Here is a 13,584-nt window from a genome sequence, read left to right as displayed (position 1 = left end):
TCAGTGCCCATCAATGCCAGCTGCCAGTGCCCATCAGTGCCTCATCAATGCCACATATCAGTGCCTACCAGTGCACATCAATGCCACATATCAGTGCCCATCTGAGCTGCCTTTCAGTGCCGCCTATCAGTGGCAGTCAGTGCCACCTATCAGTGGCAGTCAGTGCCATATGAGTGCTGCCTTTCAGTGCCCATCAGTGATGCCTGTCAATGCCCATCAGTGCCACCTACTAGTGCCTCCTAATCAGTGCCATCTATCAGTGCAGCTTATCAGTCCCCATCACTGCAGCCTCATTAGCGCACATCAGTGAAGGAGAAAAATCACTTATTTACAAAAGTTTATAACAAAAACTAAGACAAAACGGATTTTCTTTTCAAAATTTTCAGTTGTTTTTGGTTTCTTTAGCAAAAAATAAAAAACCTAGAAGTGATTAAATACCACCAAAAGAAAGCTTTATATGTCTCAAAAAAATGATACAAATTTTGTATGGGTACAGTGTTGCATGACCGCACAATTGCCATTCAGAGTGTGACAGCGCTGAAATCTGGCCTGGCAGGAAGGGAGTATAAGTGCCCTGTAGGCAAGTGGTTAAACCTCTTTTTCTTGGCTCATACAGTACCACAGGCAATTAGCGTGCAGGACCTGACCCAAGGACTGGCAGCTTCCAGCATCCTAGGGAGTAAAAAGATTCCATCCAACAAGTATAAACTAAAGGTAAGTGACAATTTTCTAGTGTTTGGCTCATTTAAGAGCATATAGGTAGAATATACCAAATCCACTGGTATGAGATTTATGCAAGTTACACACATGTAAATAATTATTATTGAAATGTACCTATTTGATGATGATTCGTGGTTAGCAGTTTAGCAACAGTCCAATCAGGGATCTCAATGACATGTCATGAACAGTACCGGATTTTCTATAGCACTTAACAGGATCACACCAGTAATCTGTAAATGAATGCTCTCTGCATGATGCACGTCGAGGTAAGGGTCCACAATGTCTCCATTAGCAATCAGGAACCAATCAGCCTGTTTCTGATCATATGATCGTCATGCCAGTTATATCATGCTCTTTGGTAATAAAAAAAAACAAAAGAAAGCTTAAAGGCTGAAGCTGTGTGTTTATTTCTTTTGGTCTGTCAAGAAAACATTTAAAAAAAAAATAGTGCAGTGTTTGAAAAAAAAATGTAAACATCATTAGCATAATTTTTTTAAATGTTTACATTTTTGTTTGTCAGCTTTCAACAATAAATCTGCTAAGGGTGCAGCAAATATAAGCCTAATATGTCATATACGAATGTAAAAAATTGGTCATGGCGTTACTAAGTATTTGTATGGGCAGCTACACATCAATTATCTCTGATCTGACATCACTGCCTAATCTAAGATGAAACAGTGGTAATTCTCTATCTTTTATGAGATTATACAGATACAGTGGTTATAGAAAAAAATCACCACCTTTTAAAATGATCACATTTTGTTACTTTGCCACCTGAAATGAAGACACAGTTTTTGTTTTATACAGCTGTATTTACTCAAAATGACCACAGCTGATCTCAGTTTAAAGTAAAAACTGTACCTTAATTTCAGGCTGCAAAGCAACAAAATGTGATTATTTTAAAGGGTGGGTGATTCTTTTCTATACCCACTGTATATTAATATATACAAGGCTCATTTTATATCTGGAATCATTCCAAGAGCTGAACTTCATGATGTTGTCGAATGAATAGGTATTTGTGAACAGATTACTTCAGGGCAGTTACTGTGAAAATTACTTTCAATTAAATTACTAGGCATTAGTAATTTTTGCAGTGCATACACTACATAAATGATGGAGTTTTTTAATTATGTCTTTCTGAAAAAATTAATTAGTGTGGCATTGCAATGGTGGTTAGCACCCTGGGGTCATATCAAATATGCTTTGTGCTTGGAGTTTGTGTTCAACATGTTTGCGTAGGATTCCTCCAGATGCTTTCATAATGCTAAAACATACTGATGTGCTAGTGTACTTTATGTGACTGTGGTAGGGACATTAGATTGTGAGCTTACATGGTTGGACAGAGGCCGGTGTCAAAATGACATTCTTTATATAGTGTGTGAGTATATAAGTAAATAAATATAATGGCGCCTATGGAAAGAAAGAGAAAAAATATATATGTATGGGTCACTTAATTGATATACCAGCTGCAAAATCCACCATAAATAAATAAAGTGTAACAAATAACACAAAATATATAATTTGCGCTAGTAAATAAATATTAAAATATATCTGTGAATCAAAAAAATATATAAAATATTATCAATGTAAATAATATTTATAGATACATATAAAAAAAAATTTTATATATGAAAAAATGTCCTGCACAGAGGACTGATCAATTAGACTGGCTGCTGCTAGCAAAATCACAAATGTGTACCGATGAACAAATGTGCGAGTGCAAACATAAAAATTGCTGCGCTGCCTCTCCCAAAAACTACTTTAAATAATTAATAAATAAATGAATGAACTCCCTACTACACAGAGTCCCCACAAATGTGCATGTGTTATATGTGGCAATTATATCCTTCCTCCCAAGTGACTAAATCCTAAATAAACCAATAAGTAAATACAAAGTATTTAAACGACAATAGTGCTAAAAACAGCACATATACAATGCCATGAAACTGTGTATACAGTGAAAATGTATAAAACAAATACATATAATATATATATTTACAATACAATAATGTGCAAACATATAAAAGTTCCAAAACAATTGAAAGATCAAAAAAAATCCCAACGAAACCCCCATCCGCATCCGGTGTGAATATTAAGTGATACAATAGTAAATCTTCTTATCCATAGCAATTCTCTGTGTGTATTGCTCCCACTCCAGAGCCCCACTTGCCACAGATAATTGACCACCGGGAATGGTAGGTCAAAAATCGTATAAGATGTTGCAGCGCTCTCCTTTTATATAGCGCTGCTGAAAATGTCACACTGTGTGTAAAAAGAAAAAGAAAAAAAAAAGTGGCAGTTTGCAGGTTCTTATTTTATATGTTTGCAACACTCACATCTGTCCTTTTCTTGTCTGTCATACAGGACTCTGTTTACATATTCCGAGAAGGAAGCTTGCCTCCATATCGGCAAATGTTTTACCAGCTCTGTGATATACATGTAGACAGGTAATCCCTACTACTGTGCTGTGGAAATAAAAAACTGCTAATCGCAATTTCTGCTATAATAAAATGATCGTTTCGAGGCTGCCATGCTGTTCCATTGTTTTCAGTACTATCAGAGGCACTGACGCTACACGAGTACACAGATTAGTAGTTCAGCTTTCACTCTGATTTTCTAATCAGCATGCTAGTTTCAGGTCAGTAACTCGGTGAGTATTAAAGCCACAGACAGTCAGTTAGGCAGTATTTTCAGTGACTGCCTCTTTTTTTTTTTTTTTTTCTCTCCTATACAGATTTCCTTTTGATATTTTTTTCTTTGTTTTAATGAAGGTAAAAGAAAAAACTCTGGAGTAGGATTTTATTGTGAAGGGATAATCTGTGGAAATCAATAAATACAGACAATTAAGACTTTTTACCTAATTTTAGTTGCAACGAAAGGACAACTGATATGCAGGCTAGGCCATGACCACATCATAAACTGTGTTTCTGCATCTCCACTGCCACGAATTATATACTGGTGGCACATTTCTGGGTCAGAAGCCACAACTATAACAGGTGCTACAATGACCGGATGGTTGGTACCATCTGAAAAATTGCATGATTCTGCAGGGCCCCTTTATCATGGCAATAGGTTGCTAAAAGAGGATTGAGCAGTCCCAAAACTGGATTGTCTTGTTGGGGCTCCTGTACACACATGGTGTATTTGTGAAAATAACTTCATGCATTCCCACTGCAACTTGAATACTCTCATTTCTGGTTCAGACCTGCTCACATGGGATTTTCTGTACAGGAGGAATGGCCATACACAGAAGGTCAGATTCAGAGCCTACTTGTGTCTCCAGTAGAAACCCAGGAAGTCTTCTGTAAATGCAGGGATCCCTTCATACATTCTGGATACATATATAAGGAAATGTACTCTTTTAACAAAGTTATGTCAAGGAAATTATCCTGGGTATTTATTTATATTTTAATATGTTTATTAAGGATTTTTAGAAACATTATACAAAAAGACAGGAAATGCAACCCACCAACATGATGAGTTGTAGAACATCAAGCAATGAAGCAGTATATTCAAGTACAATGTGTAGCAACACAGCAACAAAATAGACCAATAATGCGTAATGAGAGGAATACACTGGTAGCACATTCAGATTTGGATCGATTATGAGCAAATTGCACCATAAACAGAGTGGTACAAATAATATTATTAAAATAGTAGACAAAAGTAGAGAGAACGAAAAGTGAGGAAAGAACTAAGGAAGAAATGTAAAGAATAAAACCCTGACAAGAAATAAGAGAGAGGGCCAGCCAAGAGTCTGTTAAATAACAGAAATATACTGAATCCATGGGTCCCAAGTGCTCTCCAATTTAGAAGTATTGTTATTAAGTATACTAGTAAGTTTATCATTAATCCTAATCCAATTAAGTTTCTGTTTGACTAAGTCCAGCGATATTGCTGACTGTTTCTAATGTTTGGCTATCGTAACTCTCGCCGCCAACAGGATATAAAGAATCAATTTAACCGATTTCTTGGGAATATCAGTGGGCAATAAATTAAATAGAGCTATTTCAGGGGATCGACTAATATTAACCCCCGTTACCGAGTAAAGGAAATTAAATGGATCCAAAACCTAGTCACCGCAGGGCATTTCCACCATATGTGAAGCATAGTACCCTCCTGTTCACAATGTCAAAAACAGATGGATGACACGGAAGGGTACATTTTGGCAAGACGTGTAGGGACCAAATATCACCAAAGAAGCGTTTTGTAGTCAGAGTGAGTGTAGTGTTAATCGAGATTTTAGGTAAAGCACTAGCCGTATTCTGCCAAGTGTCTAACTCCAGAGAAATATGTAAATCCCTTTCCCAGTGCACCATATAAGAGAGCTTAATATCTGGATCAACAAGGAAAGCATATATATTAGATAGACAACCTTTCACCGCCACCGTAGCCCCACAGGAGACCTAGAGAGGGGTGAGTGTACAGGGTTCCGTCAGTAATTTAAGCTTGCTAGTGATAAAAGACATGATTTGATTATAGCGAAACAGTTTGCTAGAAGGCAGGTGGCATTTTGTCTGCTGGGTATCTATTTAGATGTGCATACATACAAGACATTGGGAATTCCAGCACATTTCATTCTTTTGCATGCTTCCTGGCACATTGTCTGCATAGACATGGCAGTGAGTGCAGACATAGATTAAGCAGGGGCTGTGATGAGAATTTTGCTTGTGTACAAGACAGCTCTATCTAAACTGCCAGCCAGTCAGTCCCAAGCGTGGATTCCCCTATCTTCTACAGTGATGGGTTGTTAAAAATGCTGACACCCTTATGGTTAAGGTTAGGTCATGTGTATGTGCCCTACCCTCAGCATCACAGGAGGATTGTGTTCCACCTCCATGCTTCTGCCCTCTGTCTGCCTGGCACTAAAAGATACAGGGGCACTCTGATGAGGACATCTGATTTTTGGGGCACTCTGATGGGTACACCTGATGTAAGGGGGCAAACTAAAAATTGACAGTAAATAGTATTAAAATGCTATGGAAATTGTACATTATTTTTTTTTTATAGACATAAAATATACTACGTCAGGGCTTAACATTTCTAGTCTAGACCTACTAGCCAGGCAAAAACCTTACTCTCCACCAGTTGCCCCACCGGTTTGCACAGGTCCGCCTCCAACCCCACCCCAGGCCAATCCCCCAACCACTCCCCCTTAAAGCTTATGAAATTAAATTTTTTCTTTAGAATAAAGAGTCCAAAATCCAAAAGTCCAAAAAAGTCTAAAAAACAGCAATTATAGCATAGCTTTATTATGTCAATTTAAACATAGCAACAATAGCTTAATAGCAATAGGGTGCAATCAAAATATCACGTTTTACAGCTTTAAACCTGTAGTAAACATTTTGTAGTTTTTTTATCTCCAGCATCTTTTAAAAGATACTTTAGTTTACAGAAGTATAGCATAAGAAAAAGTGCTTATTTTGATGCCAAAAAACATGGAATAATAGTTACTGTAAACATGTTGTATTTTTTATCTCCAGGAGAGAACTTTTAGAGAAGTGTTGCATTAAGAAAAAAACAAAAAAGTGCCTCTTTTGATGGCCAAAAAACATTGCATAAAATAAATAACAATCGTAAACATTTTGTATTATTTATCTCCAGCATCTTATTAAAAGAGAGCTTAGAGAAGTAGTGCATTAAGAAAAAACATGGCATAACAAGAGTAAACATTTTAACAAAGATGTGCTAATAGAGCAGTCATGGTTTGTGTTGTACAGCAGGACCAAGACTTGTGTAATACCCTTTTTCTGATGCAAAATACCACTTCAATGGCTGTGTGTGGATTGCAATCTATTTAATTAAGAAAATTTCAGATTAAAGGCAGTTCAGCTCAACGGCAGTTGTTCAGCTCAACGGCAGTTGTTCAGCTCAACGGCAGTTGTTCAGCTCAACGGCAGTTGTTCAGCTCAACGGCAGTTGTTCAGCTCAGCGGCAGTTCAGATTAAAGGCTGGCCTGATTGAAGGCTGGTCTACTTGAAGGCTGCTCTGGTGGCTTGGTGTGTCTGCTGGCTGGGCTGCCTTTCAGGAGCTTGTCTCTGCAGGGCGGAGCACGGCCGCTTGCTTGGTGGGTCTGTCCACGCATTACAATCGTGAGGGACCAATGGCGACTCTAGGAAAAAAAACAGGTTGCAGATAAGATACCACAGTCAAAACTGGGAGGGCACTGATAATTTTCACCACTACCATATAAGGATGTGTTCTTTTTTACTTTTTTTGGCAACAAGTAGTTAGTACTTCTTCAGCACATGGGTTCCTATGCATGCATAGTCCGCTACCAATTTTATTGAAAATATATTTTTGTATTTTAAATGAAATTTGTAGCTGATTGTGCATAGGTGTGCTGTGCTTTGTTTTTTTTTTTTTTTTTTCTTTTTCACTTTTTGAAATATTTAGTCCCCAGAGAGCAGCACTAAAATGGCGTTGTTGTTTTTTTTTTTTTTTAACTTTGTTGGTGTTGGGTTTTTTTTTTTTATTTTTAAATCATTTTGCCCCCAGAGCGCAGCACAAAAAATGTAATTTACCTTAAGCTGGCGGGTGTAGGGATGTGCTCTGTTGGCGGGTCTCTCCCTCACGTTTCCCCCACGGCGGTGGAGAGCGAGCCTCTCCTTGTGTCTCCCTCAGCGGAGGAGAGCGGACCTCTCCTGCACCTGTCCCCTCTGCAGCGCTGCCAGTGTAATGGCGGTGCCAAAGAAGAAGTCGGAAACCCGGAAGTCGGCTTCAAAACGAGGCTTGGAGCGCAAGTGGAATGCAAATCGATCCCTGGGGCCTGGGGATCGCATTGCAAGGCACCCGCTCCATCAATAAATGTGCAGGGCATTACTGTGCTCACCAGAAAGGAATTTCCCCTTGCATTAGGCAAGTGGAATTTTCAAGCCCTGTGCTAAGTCATAGGACAAACATGAGATTCCAACCTCTGCTGGAAGAAGTTGTTACTGACTGGACTTCCTTGAATTTTAATTGAATACCCCTGCGCTACATGGTAATGTATGCACATGGTTGTCCATGAATTGTCTCTTCATTAATGCTGTTGTCTGCAGTTTGCAGGAGATCTTTAAGCGCAACGATGAAGCAGAGACTGAATGTACCGAACGAGATGGCTGGTGCCTTCCAAAGACCAGCGAACAGCTTAGAGACTCCATGTGCCTCATGATCAAACAGATCATCCGCTCCAAGAGACCAGGTGAGAGGACATTGTATCATTGCTGTTATTTTTTCCTGCTTACCACTTTTTTTTTTTTTTGCTTAAAATATGTATATAAACTCTATTGCTTACAAGCAGGTGAGGGGCAGCTCAATGTGGCCTGTCTTCACACTGGCCATAATGTGGACCATTGTAATAAATGCTGCTTAGTTTGGCACACTCTGTGATTTGAGTTGCTATGAGATAGCCAGAGCTGGTCCCTCAACACTTGCCTTGTAATACACAGGCAGGATGGGCTGTCCACTGTTTTTTCAGTTTGATTCATTAGTCTCTTGCTCTGTTATCCTTTTGGCTGTACTTGGTCTTTCTGTGTCCATTGTTAGAGTATGCAATGATCAGTTACTACTGTTCTTTTCAATTATAAATGCATGCAGTGTTCGACTTGTTTTTAAGAGTTATATATGTTAAAAGATGTCAAGACATTATCCAGATTTAGCCCCAAACCTCTCTATTGCCCTCTAGGTGTGTTTCTCAACCTTTTTCAGTCAAGGCACCTTTTTAAAATTATATTCAATCTTGAGACCCTATTCTAAAATGTAAAAAAATAGTTTTACATAATGCAAAAATATCTGCATATGTAGGACACACAACGTTGGAGGGGATTTATTCTTCCAAAGCAAATACATCTTTGGACACTGGTACTGACTAGTATTCAAAAGTTTCTCTTCTCCCTAAGTTTCTCTCCCTCACTCAGCTAATGTGACCCCAGTGCTGATGGGGAGGGGCAACAAGGATGCTGTTCCCGGCGTCCTCCTTATCAACCAATGACATCATTAGTTATTAGGATGCCGGCAACTGGATGGTTGCAATGGTGCACAATGAAAACCTGTGGCTTTGTATAACTAAAAGGCAAGCTTCATCCACCCATTGGCTTGTGTACAATTTTTGAGCAATTTTTAGGCATTTTGCTAAAGCACCCCTGAAGAAATCTGAAGGCACCTTGATTGAAAAAGGCTGCTGTAGAGCATATTCCAGCATTATTATTACTTTGTTCCTAAAGTGAGAAACTGCTTTTATTTCTCCTTGTAGCATAACCAAGCTTGTAAAATTCCTTCAGGGGCAGCAGCTAGGAGGTCGGTTCCCGTTTGATGTAGGCACATCTCCAGTTCTACAGCTTCCAAAACACTTTTTCCTACATGGGTGTGTGAGGTGGCTTTATGGACTCAAAGCAGCAAGACATCATTGTGTGCATATTAAGAGGGACAGGGATGGGCAGAGATAGGATGAGTACTGTAGTACAGCAGGCAGGGTGGACAATGCTCCTTCGAATTTCAGTACAGCAGAGGCGCTGTGTTGTCTGCCTAAAAAACATTTTAGGATATCACTGGATTTCTGGCAGATCAGCAGTTATTTTCTGTACTTTTTAAACGGATAAATCATTTAGGAATATGAATGTATTGTAGTGAGATGCTGCTTTTTTTTTGTCTAGAGTAGACAAACACTTTTTAATCCTAAGACTGTTTTCTTTTTTTCTGCCGTTGTCTTAGCCCTGTTCTCTGCTCCATCCACTTCTGCTGACAAGAAGGAGCAGCTGAGTTATGAATCTGGAGAAGAGGAGGATGATGAGGAGGAAGAGGATTTTCATCCTTCTGAAGGCAGCGAGAATGAAATGGAGACGGAACTCCTGGATTATGTGTTAGATGACACCCAGCAGCCTGATCCTATGGATGAATCTAGAACTGAGACTTGATTTTGATTTGTGCTGAACTGACATGCCCAGAATGGACCAAAGGAGAAAATGTTTTCACAGAATTGACCTTTGGACTTAAGCGTAAGCATCACTTAAATAGACCATAGGAGAAGGCATTTTCACTGAAAACAAATGAATCCTTAAAGTGGAACTTTCACTTTACTAAGGAAAAAAAGGCTGCAGACAGGTATAAAGTGCAGGTATCTAAAGGTACCAGCACATACATGCAGCATTTTGTCCCAGGACAATCTGGTCAGACAGAGCTCTGATGTTCCCATTTGCCCATTGTAGTGATGGGTTGGCTTACAGGCCAGTAGGAATGTTTGGAAGGAGGCAGGCAAGATTTGGGACAATAAAATGACAGCTTTGACTGGTAAAAGACTGAAGATGCATTCAGGTGGGTGAGGGCACTGAAAGTTGCTGCAAGTATGGTTTTACTTTTATACCTGTCAACAGCTGTTGAGGTTTTTATTTTGTTGTTAAAGTCATAGGGCAAAAATGAGGCTAGTTGTTCTAGACTACTTATTTGCACTAGTTCTCTTGTACAAGGTAATATGATAGAAGGAACATTTTTGCTCTCTTGTTGTTTTGGGACATTGAGCGGGGACTTCAGCACTCACTGCAGTGGCGGCAGATGGTTTTTTGTTTTCTTGAAAGCTATTTAGTATGGCTAAAGTTGCTATTAATGTCTTAGGGCTTGTGTTAACCGTTTTGTTTGTTTGTCGTGAAAGTCAATGGGAATGAAAAAGCAGCCAAAACAGGTCAACTGCACCTACCTTGAACTCTGATCAAAGAACCCTTCAGATCCTGAAAACAGTTGGCAACCCTAATGACTCCTGAGGCTCCATGCACACTGGGCTTAAAACAAAGGCCAGTTGCCTTGGCAGAAAAAAAAACGCTGATATAGAGCTCTTTTGTATACCGTTTAGGAGAGTATAGCGATTTTCCTGCCAGAAAGCTCCAATCAAAAATGTATACCAGAAGGGTTTTTTTTTTTCCTGCCTTTAAACATTTAGCTTAAAATATGCCTCTAATCTTCCTAATGTGCATGGACACATAGGATAACACTGAGCTGCTTCTGAAGGCAAAACACAAAATCCTGTAGAAGCAGCAATTTTTTTTTTTAGGCCAGTGTGCATGGAGCCTGACTGTGTATGTTACTGCAGAAAAATATTGGTGTTAAAGTGTTACTAAACCCACAACAGTAAAATCAGTCTCTATATGCAGTAAAGCATGCTTGATATACTCACTGTGGAACCTAAGGGGTTAATACTCTGCATTGTGTAGAAAAGGCTGTTTGATCCTGTCTTCTCTGATCTTCCCCTTCTTCTGTCCCTAATCCATTTGCTGATAGTACAGAGTCCTAGGAGGCACTCTGCAAATGCTTAGTTTGGTGTGTATTGCTAGAGTTTTTTTTTTCCTTTTTTCGGGAGGGTGCATGTGATCAGCACAGTGCCATTCAGCACTGTCCAGACAGAGGATCAGGGGTTATACAGCCTCATAGGACAGTCAGAGCAGAATGAAAACACTTTCTTCAAGCTTTAGCCAGTGCTCAGCCAGACACTTATAGAAGTCTCAAGACTGCTGTATGCTGCTGATGAGAAAAGGTATTTAGCAGTTTATATTTACTAAAATAATTGCATTTCCATGTTGTGTGTACTGTGGGAAACCAGATATAGTGAATGCAGGGTCCTGGGTTTAGTAACACTTTTTAAGCATTTGCCTTTTTTAAATTATTACTGTTCACCTGAATGCTATCTTATATTCATACAGTAGGTTTGTACAGGCTTCAGCGGTCAGAAAATCATCACTTTCCTGCATCTCTCTGCATTCTCCAGGCTGGTGTGATTGCGCTGTGCTATTAGAAGAGGCAAATCTGACAACAGTGAAAGTTACCTGACTCTTCAGCTGTGACAGTGCTGGGCCACTGTTTGAAGAGGTATTGTCACAATACATAGTGATGGTCTGAAGCTGTGGTGTTGAGGAATGGGTGACAACGCTGTGGATAGTTTCATTGCTGCAATGCTCCTCATAATTGAGTACACCCCTTTTTGAAAAGTAAGATTTTAATCAGTTTCTCAATAAACACAAGAACAATTTCCAAAATTTTGACAACACTGAGTTTTATAGAACATTTGTTTAGCTCATTATATGAAAGTAAAGTTAATAATATAACTTAGACTACAAAATCTTCAGCTTTACTCAAATTAGTTAATGTAAAAATGAATCCACCCCACAACAAGAACTAGTACATCTAGTATTTTGTATGACCTCCATGATTTGTAAGGACAGCACCAAGTCTTCTAGGCATGGAATGAACAAGTTGACGACATATTGCAATATCTATCTTTTTCCATTCTTCAAGAACGACCTCTTTTAGAGTTTGCATGCTGGATGGAGAGTGATGCTCAACTTGTCTTTTCAGAATTCCCCTTAGGTGTTCGATTGGGTTCAGATCAGGAGACATACTTGGCCATTGAATCGCTTTCACCCTGTTGTTCTTCAGAAATGCAACAGTGGCCTTAGATGTGTGTTTTGGATCATTGTCATGTTGGGAAAGTGCCCGACGACCAAGAGCACATAGTGGTGGTACCATCTTCTTTCAATATACAGCAGTACATCTGTGAATTCATGATACCATCAATGAAATACAACTCTCCGACAGCAGCAGCACTTATGCAGCCCTGCAGAAGGACACGGCCACCACCATGTTTCTCTGTAGGCACCATGCATTTTTCTTTGTACTCCTCACCTTTGCAACACCATACAGTTTTGCAGCCATCAGTTCCAAAAACTTTTATCTTGGTCTCATCACTGCAGAGTACAGAGTCCCTGTAGTTGTCTTCTTTTTCAGCATTGGCTCCGGCAAATTGTAGGCAGGCTTCTTTGTGCATGGGCTTTAGGAGAGACTTTCTTCGTGGATGACACCCATGCATGCCATTTCTCTGCAGTGTACACCTCATTGTGTCTCGGAAAACAATCGCCCTAGTTTGGCTTTCTACATCTTTAGATAACGGCAGGGAACTTGCATGGTGATTTTCTTCACCCTTTTCATCAGAAGATGCTGTTGTTGAGGTGTTAACTTCCATGAGCGTCCTGGACGTCTCTGTGAGATGGTTGCAGTTCCATCTTTTTCATATTTTTGTATCACTTTTGCAACAGTATTCTGACTGATAAGTAAAGCTTTGCTGATCTTCTTGTAGCCTTCACCTTTCTTGTGTAAAGAAATTCGTTTCTTTCTCAGGCCTTGTGACATTTCAATCCCATGTGGTGCCATTGCTGACATCATGAAATGGGAAGGGGTTTTCTTTAAGTAATGCCTTTTTGTAATCAACTGTCTGCTGGATATCTGTTTAATGAATAATTAGACTCACCTGTAGTTGATTTCTTATGAATTAGGGTTTTGTTGTCTAAAATGTGGCTTTGCTCCTAAAGGCTTTCATTGGGGTGTATTCATTTTTGCAACATGGTCTTGAATTATTTTGTTAGGAAAAAACTTTTTTGTTTGTGCAAATTAACAAATCTTGTTTGCAATCAATGGCTTGCATTTGTGGGAATATTTTGTAGTATAATATCCCATAGAAAATGTTGATTCTGAAAGGAAAGTAACCCCCTGGTCACATCAAGCCCGATTTTGAAATCATGCGACTTACAGTGAAGTCGCACAATTGCAAAGTCGGGTGAGATGCCGATTTCAGGTGTGATTTGCAAGACATCTGACACAGATGTCTATGCAAATTGCACCAAAAGTAGTATATGTACTACTTTTAGAAATTGGTGCGGCTCTGACCAAATCGGAACCGCACTGATTTGACCGCTGTAATTGCAGACAATAGGATGCAATTTGGCATACGATTTGCAAGTTGCATGGCATGCAAATCGCATGCCAAGTCGCACTGGATGTGACCGGGGGGGTTAAGGTTCTCTGACAAATCTGTTGGGGTGTACTCATTTATGCTGAGCACTGTAT

The 13,584-nt window shown here is 39.4% G+C and overlaps 1 protein-coding gene across 1 annotated transcript in view; it reads left to right on the top strand.

Annotated features, from left to right (window-relative positions):
- Positions 1-13,584, top strand: part of GTF3C5 (general transcription factor IIIC subunit 5) — a 39,290-nt gene that overhangs the window by 25,504 nt on the left and 202 nt on the right. The window contains exons 8-11 of the mRNA XM_089675079.1: positions 617-714; positions 3,085-3,167; positions 7,761-7,903; positions 9,412-13,584. The exon at positions 9,412-13,584 is cut by the window's right edge and continues 202 nt beyond it. Coding sequence (XP_089531205.1) covers positions 617-714; positions 3,085-3,167; positions 7,761-7,903; positions 9,412-9,614 — 527 coding nt within the window. The 3' untranslated portion in view covers positions 9,615-13,584. The remainder of the gene's footprint in view (positions 1-616; positions 715-3,084; positions 3,168-7,760; positions 7,904-9,411) is intronic.

The sequence above is a fragment of the Staurois parvus genome, unplaced genomic scaffold (assembly GCF_062004578.1).
Source record: "Staurois parvus isolate SC_StPar_1 unplaced genomic scaffold, SC_StPar_1.0 ptg000154l, whole genome shotgun sequence".
In the NCBI taxonomy this organism is placed as follows: Eukaryota; Metazoa; Chordata; class Amphibia; order Anura; family Ranidae; genus Staurois; species Staurois parvus.
This window is presented reverse-complemented; position numbering and strand designations above follow the sequence as displayed.